The sequence below is a fragment of the Squalius cephalus genome (genome assembly GCF_949319135.1).
Source record: "Squalius cephalus genome assembly, chromosome: 7".
NCBI lineage: Eukaryota > Metazoa > Chordata > Actinopteri > Cypriniformes > Leuciscidae > Squalius > Squalius cephalus.
In genome coordinates this window covers 18,887,729-18,912,930 of record NC_137128.1, presented here as the reverse complement: position 1 = coordinate 18,912,930, position 25,202 = coordinate 18,887,729, and the positions used below count along the sequence as shown (strand labels likewise).

Here is a 25,202-nt window from a genome sequence, read left to right as displayed (position 1 = left end):
AGACGGGTGGTTAAAAAAAAAAAAAAACATACGTCGCGGTTTTAGTCCGACCCACTCATTATTCACACACCTTCGAAACATTTGACGAGCGCATTCCCACGCTATAACCTCGTTTCGTCACCGTTAAATCTCAAACTCCAGTGATTTAAAGTGGTTTTCTTTTCTGTGGTTAATTTGCAGTTTGTTTTATGGCGTGCGGGTGAAATGCGTTGGGGGCGTGTCTCCAAGCGCGAGCTGTAGGACTCATTTCTTCCCATCTTATTCAGTGACACTTTTAACAAGGATCTATAATAATTTAGTCAAGCAGATGCACCTATCTCTGGGCGATCTAGTACGCAGACTATCAGAACATGCGCGCTCTTTTCTCTCTCTGTGAGGGTTTTCAGCAGTAGCTGCGCGTTCTCGGTTCCCCTTTCTGTTGAAGCTGAACGGGCCCGTTTCATCTCACAATATCTTGAAACATGGAGCACGTCGGCTGCGTCAACATCTGCAGTCTCACCAGCACCTTACCGGTGATCCCGTATCGGAAACTAACGGACCTGCACTTCATCAGTAAAGGGGGCTTCGGGACGGTGTTCAGGGCGCTGCACAGCGACTGGCGCACCACCGTGGCCATCAAGTGCTTGAAACTGGATTCTCCGGTTGGTGAGAGGTGAGTTCAGTCAGTACACTTGTGTTGTGATCTGCTTTGTTACCTCGAATGCAGTTCCTAAAACACTGTCAAAATCTGATTTTGCACTGATCAGATTGTTGGGGCTTGTTCTGTGTGCCTGGATGGCTTCAGTCTGCTATGGGAGCATTAAATGCTGGTTGTTGCAGGTGTTTAGGAAAGAAATGCTGTGCACATCTGGTCACTGGTCTAAATTATAATACAGAATTTACGAACATGGGTTAAGTATGCGGTCAGACAGCGTTGTTCTACAGGACTGTGTGTTCAAGAGTTTTTACAGTGTTGGAGAGTAACGTTAACGGAATACATGTAACGGCGTTACTTAATCAGGATACTAAAATCTGTTGACTCTAATTCGTTACAGTTACATAAAAATAAAAAAACACAAAAAAACAGTAATCAGATTACATTATGCTTGGATTACGTTATACTGAATACTTTTTTTAATTAAGCAATTTGTAGCCTAACTGTAATGGAATACATTTTTAAAGTAGCCTAACCCTCCCAACTCTGTGTGTGTTTTTATATATATATATATATATATATATATATATATATATATATATATATATATATATATAGTAATAGTATATATTAGTTTATACAGTACCGGTCAAAAGTTTGGAAATTACTATTTAATGTTTTTGAAAGAAGTCGCTTATGCTTCTCAAGCCTTCATTTATTTGATCAAAAATACACTAATATTGTGAAATATTATTACAATTTAAAACAATGGTCTTTACTTTACTTTAAATAAATATAATTTATTTCTGAAGCTGTACTTTCAGTGTCATCATTACTCCAGTCTTCAGTGTCACATGATCCTTCAGAAATCATTCTAATATGCTGTTTTTTTGCAATGTTGGAAACAGTTGTGCTGCTTAAAAAGAAAAAAAACCCTATTATGCATTTTTCTAGATTATTTGATGAATAAAAAGTTCTAAAAAGGAACTGTGTTTATTCAAAATAGAAATCTTTTGTAATAATATACTGTGCCATTCAAATGTTTGTGGTCAGTATTTTTTTTTTCTTTCTTTCTTTTAAAAGAAATTTAATACTTTTGTTCAACAAGGATGTGTTAAATTTATATATAAAAAAGTGATCGTAAAGATTTATATTGTTAGAAAAGATTTCTATTTTGAATAAATGCTGTTCTTTTGAACTTTTTATTCATCAATGAATCCTGAAAAAAGTATCACGTTAAAAAAAAAAATATATATATTAAGCAGCACAACAGTTTCCAACATTGATGATAAATCATTTTAGAATGATTTCTGAAGGACAATGAAGACTGGAGTAATGGCTAATGAAAATTCAGCATTGCATCACAGAAATAAATGTAATTTAGTATATAAATAAAGTATATTAAAATATATAACTTATTTTAAATTAATACAATTTCACAATATTACTGTTTTTTTTTTCCCAATAAATGCGGCCTTGATGAGCATAAGAGACTTCTTTCAAAAACATTAAAAATAGTAATGTTTCCAAACTTTTAACCGGTATTACATAGTATTTATTTTTGGTTCTTTGACCAGACTAGAAGGTCTTTTGGGACAAAAAGCGACTAATTGTTTTGGGGTAATAAGCACTGAGTTACAGCTTGAATGTTTTTGTCCACAGGTCTGAGTTTATACGATCATTTATCATGGAATGTGATTTCTTGGCCTGGATAAGTTGTTTAAAGAAATTAAATTCTGAAAACTTAAATGGAAATATTTAGCGTGAACAATTAAAGCAATAGTTCAATTAGAATTAAAGTTCTGCCATTCACTCACCATCATGTTGTTTCAAACCTGTAGTTTCTGTTGAACACAAAAGGAGAAATTCAGAATAATTTACTGGTCTGTTCTTGGGATGCAAGATATATTTCATATTGTTTATCAACTGATTCTAGATTATTATTATTATTTTTAATCAGTGTCAGCCAGTATTGGTATTAATATTGATAATTAAATGTAAAAATAGGGGAAATGAGCATGCATGTTTAGATTACTTGTACTGTCATTTAGTTCACACAAAAATAATGTACATGTCGTTCCAAAACCATAAGTGAAACCCAAACCTCCAAAACACTAATGAAGGCAATTTTGATGACATTTTAAAGTCAATTCCACCAAAACTTTGACATTTCAAAAAGTTTATAAAGACATTGTAAAAGTAATCTATGGATTTAGCTATTAAATCCTATATTTTGAAGGGACTCGATCGCTTTATACGATTAACAGATTTAATTTAGGCTTCTATAAATACTGATCATCTCACACAAGCATGTTCATGTTCATCATTAAAGCGATCATGTCTCTTCAGAACACTTGGATTTAACAGCTTGATTCATATGGATTTCTTTTACGACCTTGAAGATTGAAGATGAACAAAAGTCTTATGGATTTGGAACTACATCATGGTGAGTAATTGATGAAAGAACTAACTTTTTAAGTGAATGAATAATTCAACAACACGATTAAACCTTGTGTTGCCCTGGTCAAAAATGACCAGCCTTTTAAAAATGGCTTGTAAATCACTCGTTATGCTGTATTTTCATCAAATATTGCTGAGATCAAAAGAAATACAATTGAAAATACATTTCTACTAATATAAGGAAAACAAGTTGACAAAAAGATTGAATCCAGTATTTGGTGATTTTTAGTCCAATTCGATAACATTAACATTTTTGTGAAAGAAAATCCTCTCCTTGTCAAAATGACCCGGACACAACATTGTAATCTTTCCAGGAGTAATATCATTTTTTATTTTGTATATTATAATGTTGGAATGCCTTACTTGTAGGTTTTTAAACGATTGATTTTAGTTTGTAGTGTTTTATTTTTCATTTGTTTAGACAAAATTCGGAACAGAATTTTAATATCATTCATCCATAATATGAAAATAATTATAAGCTTATCAGTATCGCCTGATTTTTAGCTAAAATTTAAGTTGGACCTGTAACAAAAAGTCAAGATTGTCAAAGTTTTCATTGAATAATCCATGGAACAATGAAAGTTATACAAGAACAAATCATGAATAATGGTTAAAAGTTGTGGAAAACCCTGACACTCTTGAAATGATAATATTGTCTGGTGGTAGAGAAGCTCTACCAGCCCTTGTATAATCATTAAGGTTTTTTGGGGTTTTTTTTCTCTCCAGGGAAAGGAATTGTTTATTGAAGGAAGCTGAGGTGCTTCACAAGGCTCGATTTAACTACATCATCCAGATCTTTGGGGTGTGTAATGAGCCTGAGTTCTTCTGCATTGTGACGGAGTACATGACCAACGGTTCACTGGATGAGATCCTACACGAGGTACAACTGTACAATCAACATTCCTTTACATGACGCGCTTTCTGTTTAGTCATTTTTGAGTAATGCACAGTTTCACTTTCCCCTTTGTGGCACACAGGTTCTTGAATGTTCATTTCTGTGTTTTCTTATTGCGTTACAGAAAGACATGTACCCAATGGTGGCCTGGCCATTGAGGCTTCGTATTCTTTATGAGATCGCTCTAGGGGTCAACTTCCTCCACAATATGACACCACCCCTTCTACACCATGATCTCAAAACTCAGAACATCCTGATGGATGGGGAGTACCATGCTAAGGTTTGTGCGTTCAGACAATTGGATTCGAGATTTGTTCAAGATGTTTCCACAACTGTTTTTTTTTTCCCCACATGTGCATTCAGATGCATGTGTACATTTTTGTCCTGCTTGCAGTGTTCCTGAGCTATTGATCAACCGTTGATCTTTTTGCACGTAACCCTTATTGGAATGCGAGTCATTGTTCAAATGTGCTGAAATTCATATTTGTCTGAATGTTATCAGTGTCTGTATCTTGTTTAACCTTCTCATTTACATCATCATCTTTTTTATTTTATCTTTTCTTTTTTAGAAAGTTTCATATTTCTTCCCCAGTTTTAGTCTTACTACTACCCTTTTAAACGCAATTAGCGAATACTTGTACCTTGGAAATCAGCTATGACCTATTAACATGTATTTTATGTAGATTTGAAAAATGCCTTAATTCCTTATTTGTGCTTTGGGGAATCTGTAACTTTTATACAAATTTAAAGTGATAGCACAACCAAAAATATACTCATAATTTACTCGCTCTCATATAACTTCAAACTTGTGTGACTTTCTTCAGTGGAACATGGAAGGAAATATTTTGAATAATGTGCTGGTCACTCTTTTACTTGACACTGGCACGTCAAAAATGACACCAAAACACCATAAAAGTATCATGAAAGTGCTCTGTATGTTTTGTGTACTATGTTAAGACTTCTAAAGGCATATAATAGCTTTTCATTCAAAAGTTTTAGTAATTATTCACATCCAGCTGTTAAAAGTCCCAGTTTCTTTTCATTGTAACTGGAAAATGGAAAAGTTTGTAAAAAAACAAGATGAATGTGGCACAATGGTGCTTTTGTTGTAATTTTGGAGCTTGACCGACACAAGTCCTACCCTGGTCTTTCGATACCTAGAGTGGCCATTGAAAAACCCATTTTGGTTAATTTAAGTCAACCATTAGTCAGTATAAATTTTTAAAATATTGTGTTTAAGTATATTTTGTTGTAAGTTCACAGTGAACTTTCTGATCTGAAGTGTGTCTTGTATGTCTGTGTTTGTGGATAGATAGCAGATTTTGGCTTGTCTAAATGGCGTCAGCTCTCAATCACTAAAGGGTCCGGCTCCAAACCTGCCGAAATGGGAGGCACGGTCATCTATATGCCACCTGAGGAGTACGAACCTTCCAAGAACCGCAGAACGGATGTCAAATATGACGTGTACAGGTCAGTTTTTGTGGATTCTATAAAGCTTCCAGTTTTGCCTGGATGAGTGAACTTCCTCCTGAGTTTCAACTACAGGATTTTTAACTACTGCTCTCTCAGTTCCCATATTTTTGGGGCAGCCCTTGTAGACGTGCAGCTATTCTTGGTGCACCTTGGCACCAGTCTGTTGTTGACTCAGCAAAATTCCTGTCAGATTAGGGACATGTTCTCACCCTCAATCTTCAGAGTCTCTATGGTGAGCCTGGAAATGTCAGGGAATTTTATAATGGTGATTTCCAGGCCTGGAAAAGTCAATAAAACAGCTGAAAGGGTCATGAAACTCTAAAACACATTTGTTTGAGATGGCACATCACGGAAAACAATGAACTCATTGTTTATTATCAAGGGGGAAGTTTTTTTTTTGTTTTTTTTTTAAATCTTTCATAGCCACTTCTGCTTTTAAAAAGTTTAACCAACATCAAGAAATGTGAGGTATATGCGTATAAGATATGAGCTTTTCTCCAGATTGTCCAATCACTGCCTTGTATTACGCCCATTTCAAATATGATCCTTTTGTAGTACATATGCAGTCCGTGTGTGGGCCATATTCTTTTCAGTGCCCATGTTAACAGGTTAGAGCACTCACGGATGAGGTGCAGCAGGGCATCAATTGTTTCCACACCAAGTCTATATTTTTGTCGTGCTACACATGCAGAATTAAGTAATAGTAGTGGTCGACCAATATATCGGACGGCCAGTATTTTAAATATCGAAATTGGCTTATAAGTTTATCTGTTTGTTTGGACGCAGGATTTTTATTTTGACGACTAAGAACGCCAGCGTTGAGCGCACATCGCTCCCACTCTCTGTCCTCATTAGTTTACGGTCTCTGTTTAACTGTTATGTCTAACACATTATCACATAGAAGTCAATAATTTGTCATTTGTCATAAAGTCCCTCTGTAGTCAATAATTTTATCCCTTAAAACTCATCTTTGATCACCAAAAAGACAAATTTACATGTTTTTTCCTTAAAAAATTGAATTCATGCCTTAAAATAGCTTTTAATGTTACTCTACACACTTGCTTTGGTTCTATGAATATGCAAATTAGCCCCGCCTCCACTCACTCACACCAGGTCAGAGATCCACTCGTTGACGATCACGCATTGGTTACAAGGTAGTTTGTGATGTCAGAAACACAAACGATTTCAAACCGTGTTTTTGAGAGTGTCTTTGGTTCACTGCAATTTTAAAGAGAAAATATTCAGCAATGGTGTTGATTTATGAATTTGCACATGGTTTGTCTTAAAGCATATTAAAAACACCTATGGAAGTTTGTTTCCACCACAGAATAAAACATTTTAAAAGATCATTTAGACTTTTCTCAGAATTGTGAGATATAAACTTGCAATTGCAAGATATAAACTCACAATTGTGAGAAATAAACCCGCAATTCTGACTTTATAACTAGCAAAAGTTTATATTTCGCAATTCTGACAACTTTTTTTTTAGAATTGTGAGATATAAACTTGCTATTGCAAGTTATAAAGTCCAATTCTAAGGAAAAGGTTATATTTCACAATTCTGACTGTATAACTCGCTATTTGACTTTGTCATGTAATTGTGAGAAAAAAAGTCAGAATTAGGAGATAAAAAGTCGCAATTACCGTTTTTTATTTTTTATACTGTGGCGGAAACAAGCTTTCATAGAGACATATAAACAACATTAAAAGCTGGATTTTCACCACAGGGGGACTTTAAATGAAAAAGTATTGTAACGTTTCTCTAATATATTATTAGTAATAAAAAGGCAAATGCAGCATTCAACAAATATTTATTTATATAATTTAAACAAGTCTTTGAATATCTAATAAAACATTTAATTTCCAAACCTTTCTGATGTTGTCAAATCCAGCTCTGAGATCTTCTAAAGTATTTGTAGCCTGCATGAACGCGTGTTACTCTGTGTGTAACGGTCGGTCTGTGTGAATTAAAGTGCTGACAGGAGGAGCGTTCGGCTTCACCGAAGACGCACGATCGACAAAATTGAAACCCTTGATTTTACACTAAGCTGCACTATTCAGTTGCCCACTATTGTCATATTCAAGGCAAGCCATTTTTGCTGTGTGCTGTATTTAAAATTAGTGTTATCTTGTCTTTATTTGAAAGTATTTGATTCCCAGTGCATTTGCGTTTGAAATCAAAATATTATTTTTGGTATAAAGCTGCTGATCATGTTATGTAAAAGAAAGTATAATGAGGCCATGCAAGCCTCTGCACTGCATACATTCTGCAAACAGATCAAGTGTGAAACGGGTGATATCTGAACCTATATCTATAATCAGATATAGAAAACAATGATGCAAATCGAAAATTCAAAGAATAATGAAAAAAAAAAGTAACAATGCCTTTATTCTTTCTGTGATAAACTAATGTGTGTCTTTTTTTTTTTTTGGAGAATGTTGCTTTTAAAGGTATTGAAAATATTATTCGGTTCTTTGTTTTTCATATAGACCAATAGCTCTGGAAAGTTATAAAAGTTTATTTCTAAGGATGATCAAAACGTATTTAATTTGTTCATAAGTTGTTAGTAGTCTCAAATGATAAGATTATTTCTGTCGTAGAGTTACATTTTTAAAAATGCATCAAAGTGCCAAAATCTGTTATTTGTCAGGGTTTTTTCTCCAGTCATTGTTTAATATTCATTCCACACAGGTTGTTTTCTCCCCTTTATACTCTCTCTTTTCCACAGTTTTACACTCCCATTTCTTGAGTCTTCTTTAAATCTGAGGCATGAACAGCCAGTGTTAAAACAGGGGGGTTTCATGACACTTTTTCTAGTTATCTCTAAAATATTTTTATTGGCTAGAAATCTATAAAACAATCCAAGTCACAAATAAATGAAAAAAAGAAGAAAATGTATTTGTCATCAGGTATACAACCCAGTATTTTTGAGTGGGAGAGAGGAATGTAGCAGCCAGTGTAGGATATTGGAAATTTTGGGTGGATTATTATATCATTTCACCAGTTTTCCAAAACTTGGAAATGAATCATAAACCAGTTTCTGGATTCACTCATAGTTCACCAAAAACTACTTCCAAAAGAGGCCTTTATTTTATTCATCTACTGTGCTGGTCAAAAAAAGGAAGTGATTTAGGAGCTAAATGTCAACCTGCCAACAGGCCTGAGGTTGTGAGATTAGTCATTAGTCATAGTCATAGGGCATGTTGAAATCCCTTGGCTGATTGGACAGTGTTTTATCTCCAAAGGGGATTGCCAGATGTGGTTTAGAGACTGCATGGCAACAGTGAAACCATTCACTCATCTGTTCTGTGCTTCCTCTTTTAGTTACGCCATCATCATGTGGGAAGTGCTTTCAAGACGGATACCATTTGAAGGTAGGGTACGTTGGGTGATAGAGAAGTGGACCAGTGAAGTCCATGACAGGCTTTGTTAGGCTATATTTCCCACACTTGAATGTGGCCTTAATCTGTTTTTTTGTTGTCTTTTGAACATCACCAAAATAACAAAGGAATCATTCTTTTGGATCAGATCTTTTAAACAAATCTAGTTTTCAAATTTTTCAAAACCATTCACAATTCTGATTGAATTGGTTTTAGCGGTTCTTGGGTTAACAAGGAGTCAGCCCGACTGTTTCTTAATAAAGCACGCTGGATACTTGATCGTATGATATTTTTATCAACAGTCACATGAAAAAGAGTTTATTTTAATAACAATAATTTATTAAAACTTCAGCCTATAGATGTAGGCTAATTTTAGATTTGTTTATTAATGCAAATAATATTTGAGTTTGACGTGACATTGTTATTTTGAGCTGAATCTGTTGATTTTTCTTTGTGTGCTTAAGACAACAAAACATAAGTCACTTTTCCACCGTCTGGCTGAAAGGATCTAAGAACGATTCCAGTTATGTTTCCACTTGAGCCTGGTACGGCACGGCGCGGTTACAACCCGTTCTCGGCACGGCAGTCTAACCGTGCTGGTAGAATGCCTGAAGTGACGTCGCCACTCAGGATTGGTCACTTTTCTGTTGCCTGGCTGCCAGTTTCTCTGTAGCTGGTAAAGCATGACATTTGAGTGACGTAAACGCAAATGAATGATAAAATGAAAAGATTTTATATTCCACATTGGAAAATTAAACCGTATCGTATCAGCACAGAATGGAACGCTTATGCAAAGAGCGCGGTTTGGTCCGACGGTGGAAAAGCGCTATATATTACATCATTTGTGTATCACTGTGTGTGTGGTTTTGGTACAGAACTGTAATGTGGAGCTCTGAATGTGAATACTAATATATATCTCTATCACACTAATATACCATGAACGCTAATCTCAATTAGAGTGGAAGCAACAAACAAATTAGAGCTGGAGCACATGAGACTGCAATAACCACCCTAATAAACTTTAATAAAAGGGCATAATAAACAGCACCATGTGTCTACATATGGTTTTATTAGATCGTTTGAAAGGCTGTATTATGCCACACTTAAACGACTCTCTATACCGCCTCTAATAATGAATAAGTCAATCAGACTGCTTAACCTGTCAGACTAATAACTGTCATTGCTAGTGGGCTTCTAGACTAATTGAAACTCTTGATTCGCCATTGAATTCATGCATAAAATAGACATTTCTGTGATTGGTTGTAATGCCATGTTCACACAGCAGCAGAATACGGTTGTCAGTTCTGTATTTGAGTCTTTAATACGGTTACGGTCACCCATAGTTCAGTTATTTACGGGAGTGACAACCTCATTCTATAACCAAATTCACACCTGTGAAATTTTCAGTACTCGCAACTAGGGGTGGGAATCTCTAGGCACCTCATGATTCGATTCGATTACGATTCAGAGGGCTGCAATGCTAAAACGATTATTGATGTGTGCGTGTGTGACTACTTGGTACTTTTAAAGCGAAGTATTTATAATGACCCATTATAAATTTGCCAGCATATGTCCCAACATAGCAAAGAACCAACAGGAAAAGAAATGTGTGCCTGTACTAGCAACATACTTGTAGTAAATGAATACATTACAAACTTCAGTATATTCTGAATTTCTTAACATAAAATAATAGACTTCTATCCAACATCCTCCTGTTATGTGCAATGAGCAATATAAACCAAAAAAAACAAAAAACATTTTGCTTTAGCAAAATCACAAACTGCTTTCATGCAAAAAAAATATATAGAATGATGTACCAGCAGCTCTCATACAAAAATAATGCTTGTGGACTTGCGGATATTCTGAATAATTAGTAACATACAAAGCTGCTCTTATACGCATAAATAATAAAGAGTTTTAGACTTATGACTTGAAATTGTTGCTGTTTACCACAATCAAAAACAGCTTATACAAAAAAAGTAAATGAACATCTGCAGAGAGCACAGTCAAAATGTAACTCTTTGTGACTGGCATTGCACTGATACACACTGTGACTGTGGAGGGCAGTATAGTAAACCTACGTATAACAGATCGGTTTACAGCATATTGATGTGAAAACTAAACAATACAGAAAGCAGCTCTCATACAAAAATACAAAATAGTCCACAATGAAATTATGCCAATTTTCCATACGTTAACTTTTAACGAAGAGTTCGCATTTCGGGCTAAGCCATCATGCGTCTCTGTTATGTGCGCGTCACAGACTGTCCGGGCACTGCATGTCCGCGCTTCACAATTCTGCCTTTTGCAACAACAAAAAACATTTAAAAAAATTGAATCTCACGTGCTGTGTGAATGTTATGTATTTGGCAACAGTTCTTCTAACCCTCTTCGATGGAGTGTAGCTTTTAATTTCTTAAACAACCATGTAGGAAGACACATCATGGCCATATTGCAGGATGACAATGTCAAGATTCTTCAGGCTCAAATTGTGAAAGAATGGTTGGAAGGAGCATGAGGAATCATTTTCACAAATGAATTGGCATCTGAGTCCAGACCTTAAATTCATTGAAAGTCTTTGGGGTGTGCTGGAGGAGACTTTACAGAGTGCTAGACTCTTGCATTGCCAATACAAGATCTTGACCAAAAACGTATGCACCTCTTGATGGAAATAAATGTTGGGATGATATTTCCATCAAGAGGTTTATCAATTTTTGGCCATTTGAGCCTGAAGAATCTTGACATTGTGATCCTGGAATATGGCCAGGATGTGTCTTCCTACATGGTTGTTTAAGAAATGAAAAGCTACACACTCCATCAATTAGGCTTAGAAGAACTATTGCCAAACATGTAACATGCTAGAAAAACAATATTCACTGCGATAATGATCCAATCATAGACACTTAAGCATTTGCCTATTTAAATCCAAACAGCGACTTTTTTGGGCTGGGCAGTGTATAATAGTATCAAATTCAGAATTGTGCAGCTCTACTCAGTACTAAGCAGATATGCTGTGTCATGTTTTTGCTGCAAAATCATGACACAGAGTTCCCCTCACGATCACTTCCTTCTCCATTTCATAAACTGCAGCAGTCATCTATACAGGCAACATTCAACATTCTGACATTGTCCTTTTGTTCACTCTGTGAGCAGACGCCACCAATCCCATGCAGATCATGTTCAGCGTCCTCCGAGGATCTCGGCCCGACACAGGCCTGGACAGTCTGCCGGCGGACATTCCCAGTCGAGAGACCCTCATTAACCTCATGACCTGCGGCTGGACCGCCAACCCAGACGAACGCCCCTCCTTTCTCAGTGAGTGTCCCACCTTTGACCTTTCCTCTGCTTTTCACAATCCAGTAGGGTGACCTGTTCTTGTGGTTTGTAAAATATTTTAAATGTCTAACCACAAATCTGTCATTGGTCTTTACTGGCAATTTTGTCAGCTCATGATAAAATTTGGAGTTAGTCAAGTAAAATGTTGAGTCATTACAGTTGTTCAGTTTTCTCCTGACGATTTCTCTTTTGCAAACTCTGCTACTGATCAGAGGAATGAGGAAATGACTCTGACAGACAGAGAGAGCAGTGGGGTCATCTTCATGTCATATATTCAGATAAAATGATCAATTAACCAGATATTGTTTAACAAAATGGTAATTACATCACACAATGTGAAGGTCTAATATCTAGATTTAGGCATTGATGTTTAACATGCCCTATTAACAATAGACATTTTACTTCCTGGTAAACTCTAGGCAATGTTGAGTAAGAGCTTTTGACTCTGACCTGAGTTCGTTTGAGGTCAATATTTTTGGTGTGAAAGTGGTTTTACAAACTCTTAAACATGTGTAGGGCCCAATGAAATCCGTTTTTTTTTTCCTAAATTCATTTTTTTCGGTTTTCTTGTGGACTCCATTTTAATGGTTAAATTAAATTTGAGTAATCAAAAAACGTCTAATTAACTGAAATCATGAAACTTAGCCTATACAATTTTTCAACAATTTATTAAAGGTCCCGTTCTGCGTGATCCCATGTTTCAAACTTTAGTTAGTGTGTAATGTTGCTGTTAGAGCATAAATAATATCTGTAAAATTATAAAGCTCAAAGTTCAATGCCAAGCGAGATATTTTATTTAACAGAAGTTGACTACAAAAAACGGCTCGATTGGACTACACCCCTCTACTTCCTTCTTTAATGATGTCACTAGAACCGTTTCTTGACTAACCTCCGCCCACAGAAATGCTCCCTCAACTCTACTGGCTACTTGCACACTTCTTATAACTTAGGCTACTGTGTTTACTCAGCTCTTACGGTGATTTTCTGAAGTAAAACTGACGCTTCATCTTTTGTGTGATGTACAATAAACTTTATTAAACTCATCAGTACATGTTTGATCATCATTCAGACAGCAGACTTGTAGGCTATTAATAAATAATGGATACATAGCCTACAAGCAGATGACAAATACGTTATAATAACCGTAATTAAACTACTAAACTATACCTGTTCCATCTCTATATAGCACTCTGACTCTGTAGGCATTATTGTCCGACTCGAAATGAACGCCGTTACTGAGAGTTTCTGATATTATCATCATTCCGTGAGATGAATTTTTCCTGACAGACTGAACGCGAGCTCATGAAGCTCCGCCCCCTGTGTCGTCCAGCAGCACCTCATTTGCATTTAAAGGGCACACACTGAAACAGCTCGTTTTTCTGAGCCCCAAAAAATGTCAATTTAAACATGCTGTAAAAAATGATCTGTTGGGTATTTTGAGCTGAAACTTCACATACACACTCTGGGGACATCAGAGACTTATTTTACATCTTGTGAAAAGGGGCATATAACGGGACCTTTAAAAGTTGACCCTATGAAATGCGTTGTTTTTTTATCTTATATAGAGGGGAGGGGAGGGGAGGGGGGGCTTTAGCATATCATTAACTGCTGCAAAGCAGGGGAGTCTGAGAAGCCAGGTTATTCCGGTATATTTTTTGTTGATATGAAAAGTCTGGTAGATTTAGCAATATAGCAGGTGTATGATGAATATTACAATGTTATGCCTTTCTCCATTGACATTCTGAGTTGTTGAAAGCCTTTCTGATGATTGTAAGAAAGCAGCTCTCTGACTCTGTCTCTGAGATGGCGAACGGGAACATGGTTTGTATAATATTACCAACACATTATTAGCTGTTTGATAACATAGTCAAGCAAAATGCTAATTTGACTTTGTCGGACGTTGTAAAGAGCGATACTATTGTGCAGCGTTAACCTCAGTAAGTTGGCCGAGCGATTGGCTCTCTGAGCTGGAGTGAGTGAGTGGAGGCGGGGCTAATTTGCATATTCATGAATCTGCGTATACTAAATGAAGTATGGGTGTAATTACATTTCAAGCCATTTTAAGGCATGAAGAAATTTTTCACAGGGGGAAAAAAAACATTTAAATGTGTAGTTTTGGTGATCAAAGATGAGTTTTAAGGAATGAAATTATTGACTACAGGGGGACTTTAGGCTTTTACTTGACTTGAGAAAGGCAGTTGTTAAACACACTATGTTGTTGAATAAAATGTGAAACATTTTGAAAACCCATTGACTTCAAGGTGACTGAACCGGAAGTGATCAAATGCAGAGTTGTTTCTTGGTTTTGGCCTACAAAATGACGTCACCCATGCACAACTCGTTGTGAATGCAACTGGAAGTGAACCACTGTTGATAGTTAGAGAAACATGAACACAGTTAAATTATTGAAAATGAACTTAACTCAGGAGGTAAATATTTTAGGCCAAGTGAGGTTCAGCTGACAAAAAAGTTTAGGAATGCTTGGTGTATAAATTCACACTTATTAAAGAGTAATGAGACTTGCTCCCATTAAATTGCTTTCAGAGAGAAGCTCACATTCTTCACATCTGTTGTAATGAATTGACAGCAGCCAAAAGGACAAAATAAAACGCTGCTAGTGCTAATGGTCGTACTCGATGCTGTTTTGTCTTAACCTGAATCACTGTTGTTTGCCTGTAATAAAGTGTTTATATTCAGACTGTTTTAGACCGGGCGGGACGCCAACCGCTGCAGAGTAGTTCAGTTCAGGTCATCTTTATTAATTTCCCAAGGGAAATTTGGTTGCAGCATACAAGCATAAGACAATCCCATACAAACATACAAAACGCATGTTTTCACACAAACATTACCAAAAAAAGGAGATGAATGAATGCCTAAACCAACTTGTTTTACTAATAGGAGTTTTTAAAACGAATACCAGAGGGCAGGAGGTAAAACTCATGGTGCTTGGGGTGGGAATCATCTAACAATATACTCTGGGCTTTTCCCAACACCTGTCTTTGATACAAATGGGCCATACTCATCTGCTGCTTCTCAGTTATTTTACTTCCCCGACTTACAATCTTCTCAAGACAGTTCTTATTTTTTACACACATTAACACCTTAGTTTCCTCAAGCAGTAGTATCTCTGCAGCCCCCTCATATTTTGTTTTTTTTCTCCAAATACGAAAGCACTATCTAAAATAGTACTCAAATACTTAAACTGCTCAACACTCTCAACACCCATTCCATTGACCATGCATTGAGTCTGTAGGGCTTGTACCATTGTAATAGAATATACCGGGAATATTGAATTCTTGCCTAGTCCTGAGGTACTTTGTACAAGCACAGACTCCGGTTGATCAAAGTCAAACGCACAATTACCCCAATTTTCTCCCTCTAATATCCTCTTGTTGCAGTGAGTCACTGCATACGCAGCGCCACAGTAACCCAGTACCACCGTGACTCGTCATATACATAAACAGATAGAAGTAGCTCTTCTAACGTGTTAGACACAAACAAACAAAGATGAATCAAAAATACTTCTTTATTAAACGACGAGAAAAAATTAGGAGATAGATATAGCAATAACACATTCACATAAACAATACCGAACATGGAACGGACTGAACTAAAGGCTTAAATACACAAAGGAGCAATCAATGGAAAACAGAACAGGTGTAGAGCTAATTAACAAACCACGGGCACAGGGAAAACCACACTAAAACACAATGAACTGACAGAACTGAAGATAACTGTAACAACTCCGGATTCAATGTTCTTTCAATGTTTATTAACTGTAGCTTAATTGCTGCTTTGTCTGTACCTTACAGGCTGTCTTATTGAACTGGAGCCGATGTTGAGAAGATTTGATGAGATTGATGTCTTGGAAGCGGTGTTGGAAGTCAAACGATCAAAGGTGAGTCTTTAAGGGGTTTAGACCATACATGGATGTATTATGTAAGGAGGATTATTTTTTTCATGCCTGTATTAGTCTGGATTTAGTTGGTGGAATATGTTTGATGTATCTTCAGGTTGTGAGGTCAAAAACTACTGAATGTATTGACATTTTTTCTTTCCTTCCTTCCATCAGTACATGAGGCCATCAAGCGGTTGCTCATCAACTCAAACAAATGGGAAAAGAATTGAGGAAAAGAGTGTGAAGGAGCAAAACGTCCCTTGGCCAGTAAGTTATTTATCTATCTCTGTGTTGTTGTTGATGTAGAATTTAACCAGATATGAGAACAGTTTGGGTAGTGAAATGTTTTAAATTTCTTCTCTGTTATATGACAGGACAACAGTTCCACATCTGGATCAGGCTCTTGCTCTTGCTCTTCCCAGGAAGCAGAAATGTCCCATCCAGGCTTCCTTACCATATCAAATCCCTCTCAAGGCAGGATTCATTTCTTCTAAAAAGGGATAGATCCCTCAAAAAAATGAAAGTCTGCCATCATTTACTCACCTTCATGTTGTTCCCCACTTGGATGACTTAATTTCTTCCATGGAATACAGAATTTTCAGCAATTCTGTATTCCATGGAAGAAATTAAGTCATCCAAGAAAAGTCACAATAGGGCTTTTCACACCTGAAATAGTTAACCCTGGATCATTTTAAACCCCGGGTAAATGGAATCCTGGGTTATCTTGCTTCACGTTTCAAATTGCTCATACTTAAAGCTGCAGTCCGTAACTTTTTTTGGGTTAAAAATTATCTCAAATAAATTTGAGCAAGTACATAACCAGCCAGTGTTCAAAACTATCTGCTTGCCTTAGCTCGATTCAAAACGGTAAGATTGTAATAATGTTTTTAATTCCAGTGGTACTGGTGGATATCAGCGGAAAATTCGAGCATGTCTTTGTGTCATTACGTCACATCTGTACACATAAAGAAGAGTCTCGGCTAGTCGGCGATGAGTGTGAGGATGTTAGAGGTGGAGATTTATAGCCTTTTCTAACAGCACTTGATATAATTAAACTTATCAATTTGATGGCGGATCCAGCAAGGTTCAAACGACAATCACCAGTGACAACTGGAGATTCACCCATTGTAAAATGCGAAAGACTTCGGAGTGGCTACAGAAAAAAAAGAGACTGCAACCGGCCCATGCGAAAACAAGGACAAATATCGGAAGGGTTAAATGTAGTCACGCAATGCTGATGTTGTTAACATTAACAATTTGAGAATAAAGTATAATTTGCAAGGTTTGACGTGATATGATAAGCGATCGTTAGATTTAATCAGCTCGATTTACTGCAATGCTTTTTTACCCTTAGTTGGTCAGAACAAAAGTGGATGTTACTTACTTGTTCAGATGACATTTTCCGGTAAAAATTCTTATGTTGGTCATAATACCAAAAAGCAGAATCTGTGATTGCAAATGACAGTATCCACATCGGCACGGTGACTGACAGCCCCACATTCTCCTCAAAACATTGGATTCATCCGCGCTGTGCCGTGCTGAGGCACAACCCACGTAAAGTTGATAATTCCGCGAATAACTGCAATTGCAGATTTCGAACAGAGATGGCGATAAAGAGGAAAAACTACGGACTGCAGCTTTAACCTGGGTTAACAATTATTCCTGGCTATTCTTAAAGGGATATTTCACCCAAAAATGAAAATTCTGTCAATAATTACTCACCATCATGTCGTTCCAAATGCGTGAGACTTTCGTTCGTCTTCTGAACACAAATAAATATCTTTTTGATGAAATCTGATATCTCTGTTTGATCTCTCATTGACGGCTACGCAACTGAAACTTTGACTCTTCAAAACATTCATAAAGAGATGAACTTGACCGGTTTAGTCAAAATTTTCTGAAGAGACTTGATCGCTTCATATGAAGAACAGGTTGAATTTAGGCTTTTATTCACATATAAACATTAATCAGTGAACATAAACAGAAGCTCAACCAAACCTGCTTGACACGCGAGAACAAACCATATGGATTAGTTTTATGTTCTCTTTATGAACTTTTTGAAGCGTCAAAGTGGTAGTTGCATAGCTGTCTATGGAGGGACAGAAAGTTCTAAGATTTCATTAAAAAAAAAATCTTAATTTGTGTTCCGAAGATGAACACAAGTCTTACAGGTTCGAATCAACATGACGGTGAGTAATTAATGACAGAATTTTCATTTTTGGGTGAACCAACCCTTTAAGCTCTCATTTCCCATTCTACATTCCTAAATCCTGGGTTTACATTATTATTTGCCTGTTTGCTTTGTCAGTGTAATTGATTGAAAAAATGCAGCATGCAACCTGTTTACATAAAGGATCTAGCGTTGTGCATCCTCTTATTATATATACATTTTCTCCTGAATAGACTTTTCGGACTATAAAGATAAGAATTAAATTTTCTATTCTTCGCGTCAATTCAGGTGTTTTCCATCACCATTTTGACATTTTTACCTGCTGAAACAACTGTTTATTCAATGCAGGGTGTTTCTATGACTGAGGCTGTTTTCTTCTGACACGTAGCATGTGAATATGTAGCACGCGATTGGCTGTCGGTTGCTAAGCATCTAGCCTTAACATTTGAACATAGCAAAAGTGGTGCTATAACCCCGGGTAAAAGTGCTAACCCTGCTTCTAAATTACAAGTGGTGTTTAGAATGACAATAACCCAGGGTTAAGCACAGTGTGAAAAACCCTAATGAGTAAATGATGACAAAATATTGGGGTTGATGCTCTTTATATTCTGCTTTTTGTATTTTTTTTAATTGGTTTGTTTATTGTAGCCGTTTTATATCCTCAACAGGTGTGTCAGGTGCTCAGGCTGGTCCACAGCCATCGTTAATATCGCTTCCACTTGATCCTCCAAAGCCTCTAATGGACAACTACTCTCGAAACAACCTCAGCGCTGAAAACCCGACGGCACAGCCCGTGTCCGACCTCAACATACCTTTTAAACCACATGCGCCTCAGAGTGAAAGTGATCTGGCTCTTGTCATACAACCCCTCACTCTGCAGTCATACCCACAAGGTAACCACACCTGTTTGCCACAACCTAAATAGGGCCGAAGAATCTGCAGTTTCTTTTACAAAGTTACTGCACTCTCTCTGACAATTGTTTTTATAAAAGCGGTCACTGGGGTGATGCACCCCAAAAGGTACACCTTTGTACCTAAAGAGTGCATATTAGTACCTTAAAGGTACAAATTGGTACCAAAAGCATACATAGTTCCTAAATAGTACATATTAAAACCTTTTTAAAGGATAGTGTTTGAGATCAACTTGTTTCAGAGTTGGGCTGGGTAATATGACTGTTAGTTAGTCAGTTAAAGGGATAGTTCACCCAAAAATGAAAATAATCCCATAATTTGCTCACCCTCAAGTCATCCTAGGTGTATATGACTTTCTTTTTTCAGCCAAACACAGTCAGAGTTATATTAAAAAATATCTTGGCTCTTCAGAGCTTTTTAATGGGAGTGAAAAATAACTGAGATTTTGAAGACCAGAAAAGCACATCCATCCATCATAAAAGTAATCCATTCGGCTCCAGGGGGTTAATGAAGGCCCTCTGAAGCATATAATATCCATATAAATCATAATCACTTGCTTCCGGTAACGGCCGTACGCGAGTCTAGTTCTGGTGGAAGAGTGACCCCTGACCCGACGCATGATGTATTGACGAATGCGGAGGCGCAGAGGAAAACAAGACACCGGTCACGAATTACAAGTCTAAAACGAGAATTTTGGAAGAGAAATGTCGGAGGCGTCAAAGTTTACGCTGCTCCTACATCCTACGTCATGTGTCAGGTCAGAGGTCACTCTTCCACCGGAACTAAACTTGCGTACAGCCTTTACCGGAAGCTAGTGATTTATAGTTTATTAAGTTATAAGTATGGATATTTCTTACAAAACCGCACCGGTTCGCTTCAGAAGGCTTTTATCAACCCCCGCAGAGCCGTATGGATTACTTTTATGATGGATGGATGCACTTTTTTGGGGGGTTCAAAATCTCAGGTACCATTCACTCCCATAATAAAGCATTTACTCCCGAATAAAAGCTAGGCTATTTATTTCGATAAAGTTGATAATAGATCAAATTAAAAAGTACCCTATGCTTGTCCTGTTTCTGAATATTTTATTGATTTAAGCGCCATCAGAGTTTCCAGTGTGGGCAGCTCCATTAAGTAGCCTTTTGGTAGCGTTGTACTAAACTAATAAAATGTTTGAATTTCTTCTTTTTCTGAATAAATAAAGCAGTAGTTGTATTTCGTTCTAACTAGTAACCTTTCGTAAGGAGACATCTGGAGCCGGAATGAAAATAATAGCTTGCTTTTATTGCAACATTTTGAAAGTCAATTATAGATCAAATATTTTTTACATATCACCCAGCACTAGTACAGAGTACCAGCACTTCTGACATCCCTTGATTCGCCTCCTGCTCCTGACTTGTCTTCGCAGATTTTGTCAATGCATTGGACTTTCAAGGACCGGCGGCTCGCTGGATCGCTGCTCGAAGGGAGGAGGTTGTGCGGCAGATGACGGAGGCGTGTCTCAATCAGAGTTTAGACGCTCTGTTGTCTCGTGAGCTGCTGATGCGCGAGGACTACGAACTGGTCGTGAACCAAGCCACACGCACCGCCAAAGTGCGGAAGCTTCTGGACACTTGCGAGCGGCACAGCGAGGAGTTCTGCCGTGTGGTGGTGAGGAAGCTCCAGGACAATAAACAGATGGGCCTGCAGCCCTTCCCTGAACTCAGCACCACCAGCCCTCCTCCACCGCCGTATACCGCCCCCTTAATCACCAACTCCTTCAACACCACACGAAACTTCTGACCGTCTCCCAGCTCCCAATCACTGCTCTCGAACCGGAGCTCTGTGAGTCCTCCTTTCAGTTAAGGATAGTTCCCGTTCACACGCTCTTGTATTTGTTTGTGCTGCTTGGCCGATACTTTGTGTGCCTGGACAAGTGCTTTTGCCTCGGTGGTTAAGGTGTTGGTACCTATGACGCACTTTGTTTGGTATCAGCTTGAACAGTTGCTTTAGACGCATCGTTCAAGACCGACTTTGGTCTGATAATTATTCGGCTCATATTGACTGCTTACATAGTGGTTGTTGAATCACTGACTCAATGCCTAAGTTCTTGATGAAAGGGACGTGAACCCAAGAAGTGGTTTCAAAATGTCACGTTTAAACCTTTATTCCAGCCATGGAAAGAAAAAGCAGTGAAACATCCAAGCAATCGATCATATGTTGTCATTTGCACCTTCCACGCCAGGAAATTTAGTAAAATAGAAGACTTGAATTAAGTTGTAAAGAAAGACACACCCTCCTGTTATGCTTCTTTTTTTTTTTTTTTTTTCTCGTCCACGTTGCTGCAGAGTTACACGTTCGGACTTGTGTGAAAAAATTGTGTGAATCAGCAGTTTCGGTCTTCCATTTGGTAAACCAGTGCTTGTTCTTCCCACAGTAGCACTTAAAGTCAGGTCTGATGGTTGTTTCGCCATGCGTTTAATGCTGTGTCAGGGTTAGTCTGCCATGTGGTGGACGTTTTGCAGATCTAGACCTTAGTCTGGGTAGACGCAATATCACAGGGTTGAGGCTGCGAGGAAAGGACGGTACTGTGTGTTCAATGGGTTATAGATTGAAGACAAAAATCAAATGAGTCTTAAGAATTAGACATGACCTTGAACCTTACCACAAAACAACTTTTTCCTCAGATTAAGTCGAGTTTGATCAGGTTTAATTTGCATCACATTAAATGAGAAGTCTACACAAACTAAAATCAATTCGCACACCAATGGTTTAATGGTTTGGCCTTAAAGGGATAGTTCACCCAAAAATGAAAGATCTGTTATCCTTTACTCACCCTCATGTCATTCCAAACATATATGACTTTCTGTGTCATTTTAATGTTTTTTTTTTGGCCTTGCAATGAAAGTCAAATGTGTCAAAACCAAAACCACATTGGGCCCCGTTAAATTCATTGTATGGACAAAAAAACAGAGAGATTCTTTAAAATATCTTCTTTTATTAGGAAAAAGTCACACCGGGTTTGGAACTAAATGAGGTGAGTAAATGATAACCGAATTTTCATTTTGGAGTGAACTATGCCTTTTAAAATAATACAGGGTGCCAACAAGGTAGCTTTGATTTTATTTTTATTTTTTCAAGATTTTTGTGGTCTTTTGAAGAATTTGTAGAATTGATTGAATTGAATTGAATTTTGCCCAGATGCCAAAAACAGACCCTTACCAGACCCTTTTTTTTTTTCATTGAGCCAATCAGGTGGCGTTCTTTTATTGCCTTTACTTTTGTATAGTGAGTCCTGTAGCATCCTATTCACAAGCAATATTAGACCGCACAAACGATGAAGACAAAGCAACCCAGGCAGAATAAGGCGGTACGCTAGAGTCTATAATAGAGTTCATACTAACTTGCCGAAGTCACACTTCTCCGTTACGTTGTTCTTGTTCTCAAATGGCATGTCAGTCAAGAACATTAACTCAATATTAAACGGTCTAATAACCGGTGGCCTCACCTGCTTGTGCTTATCGAACCATATGCGGCCCAAAGTGCCGTTCTCAGTAAATATCGTGCCATGATCTACTGTATGTAGCCTAGTTTGCACTGGTTACCATTGACACCAGATGTAGCAGCAGACATTACAGCACTTTCAGTACATAAAACAGGCTTAAGTATGAAGTAACTGTATTAAATATACTGATGCTTACATCGCAGCTGGAGAGATTTTGAGGAAAGCTACTGGCAAGATGCTTTTATGAAGAAACAAATGATATCGAGTGACTGTTTATACAAACATTGCCAGTTTAGATCAGCAGCATGTCTTTTGAAAATTTTATTTCCAAAATGAATACGCTTCAGATGCAGTGTTATAAGTTATTTAGAAACCAAACCAAAGGGAATGCCAAGAGTTAGCACTGTAAATATGGGCTCTTCAAGCAGAACACAAATAGAAATTCTTGATACTGAATTACATTTGTGGCAATGCTTTGATCATTGACTTTTTTTTTTTCTTTTTTTTTTTTGCGTGAACCATGAGCTTGATGATACATGAAGCATTTTATAAATGTTTTGCTATTCCACTGTTCTCTCTTTTTTTTAGTTTTGTTTTAAGTCATTGAATTCCAATGTGTCCGCGCTGTAACTTCCCCTCTGTGCAAATAGACGTTGTTTTGGAGGCCTTGTCGTCGCAGAGGTGATGTATTTTCCCTAGATTGATTACGTCGTTTGTCCCTGGAATGTCCTGAAATTGGTTGTTTTTTTCGTGTTTCCTTCTCTAAATCGGTCACGCTTTAGTTTTGGACTAGTTTTGATTTCGGTGGGTGTCGGATAAAGACCTCGCTGATTAGAAATCGACTCAAAGGGTTAAACCAGTTGGTGTTTGATGTCATTGACTAAGAATCAGTTTTTTAGTTATCGTTTGATTTTTATGTCGACTCTTCCAGGGTTTGGGACCATTTACTATATAAAGAGTATGTCCTGCGATTGTTTTGTATTTATTTATAGTCATCACTAATCTTTAGTGATATTTTACATGCATCTTAAGTGGTTTGTAATGGGTTGTTGTGTTCTTTTTATATAGTTTTGAAAATATGACTTTCTTCTAAGTGCTGTGCCAATCCAGTGATGCTATGAGGCTGAATGCATCTTTAGATTATGCTTAATATACTTTAGCACACATCTTAGCAATATATCAGCCAAATACTGTATTGCCTAATGGCCTGTTTTGGATATAGAAAATGTTGCAATTTCATTCATATTACATTTACAATTGTTATTTAAACCACACAGGCTAGGGATTTATTTGAAATGACTATTACTGATATCTATCAATGTTCATTTTTGCCTCGGAGACTTAAGAACCTAAATGTCTATCAAATATAAAATGACAATAATGTATAGGTGTATGTAGCAGTGTACGTGTAGCATACATCTGTGCTATGGTACTATATGAGGAACTTCCATAAAAATGGGAAATTTTTAAGTGTTATTAAAATGTGTTGAATTTCCTGAATCTGTGGGTTTTCTTGTTTTTGTGTTTCTGAAATCCCTCTATGCCAGAACTGTGTGAACACAATTAGCTGGTACTAATCTGACCTCTCTCAATAGTGTGAGACAGTTTACAGACCGCTATATTACACACTGCATGAAAGGTAATATTCGCACCTTAAGACGAAGCCATTGGTTTAGGATTTACTTTTAGCTTTGAAATGCTCCATGAACTCCTCTTAAACAAAGATAATGTACGTAAGAGTCCTAAAATAAGCAGTGAAACTCAATCATTTCTGAAGAGTTAGTAGGCTCCTAAATTTCACAGGTTCACAATTTATATTTCTAATTTGTGAATATGACCCTAGATATCATAGAAACCAGGTGTGCTGTGTAAGACAACCACCATAACAACCTAGAAAACACTCGATAAAGATTAAATAATGCAAATGCAGGTAAGGATATATATATATATATATATATATTTATATATATATAATTAAGCTTGAAACTAATTAATTGCACAATTTGCTGCAATTAATTGCAATTAATTGCATTTTCCCCAAGCTTGTAATTGTCAATATTTAAACTTAGAATCACCTAATTAAATTAAACAACACATGAAAAAAAATAGCCCTATTAAAATAATATTAATAATACAATCATAATCAAAATAATAATCAAGCAACATCATTTAACAGATTTATTTTTATTTTTTTATTTTTATTTTTTTACTAATTATCAATAAATGATAGTCCTACAAAGCTATTATTACCAGAGCATGTGATCAGAGCAGGTCATTTTACCATTGTTGCCCAGCATGACTATACCAGCTCAGCAAACAGAAGTCTATTACCCAGAAATTTCACGATATTTGAGCGGACTTTGCTTTTCCAATGCGTGATCAGTACATGATTCGAGCGTTTGGGCTGTTAACTACAGAGCAGAACATTGAGCAGGGCGCCGACACACACACACACACACACACACACAGAGAGAGAACGGAGATCGCGTCAAATACACGGAGCGGAAAAGACCCGCTCATGAAAGCCGCGCGAGAATGAAACCTGATCGCCGATCACGG

General features: G+C 37.1%; 1 protein-coding gene across 1 annotated transcript; it reads left to right on the top strand.

Moving 5' to 3' along the window:
- ripk2 (receptor-interacting serine-threonine kinase 2) lies at nt 1-22,453 on the top strand. Its single transcript, XM_079877178.1, has 11 exons — nt 1-652; nt 3,821-3,974; nt 4,114-4,269; nt 5,302-5,459; nt 8,788-8,837; nt 11,997-12,158; nt 15,992-16,077; nt 16,252-16,344; nt 16,452-16,551; nt 18,916-19,140; nt 20,568-22,453. Exons 1-11 carry the CDS (start codon nt 462-464, stop codon nt 20,939-20,941), a joined length of 1,749 nt encoding a protein of 582 aa, XP_079733304.1. The 5' UTR covers nt 1-461; the 3' UTR covers nt 20,942-22,453.
- The last annotated feature ends 2,749 nt before the right edge of the window (nt 22,454-25,202 follow it).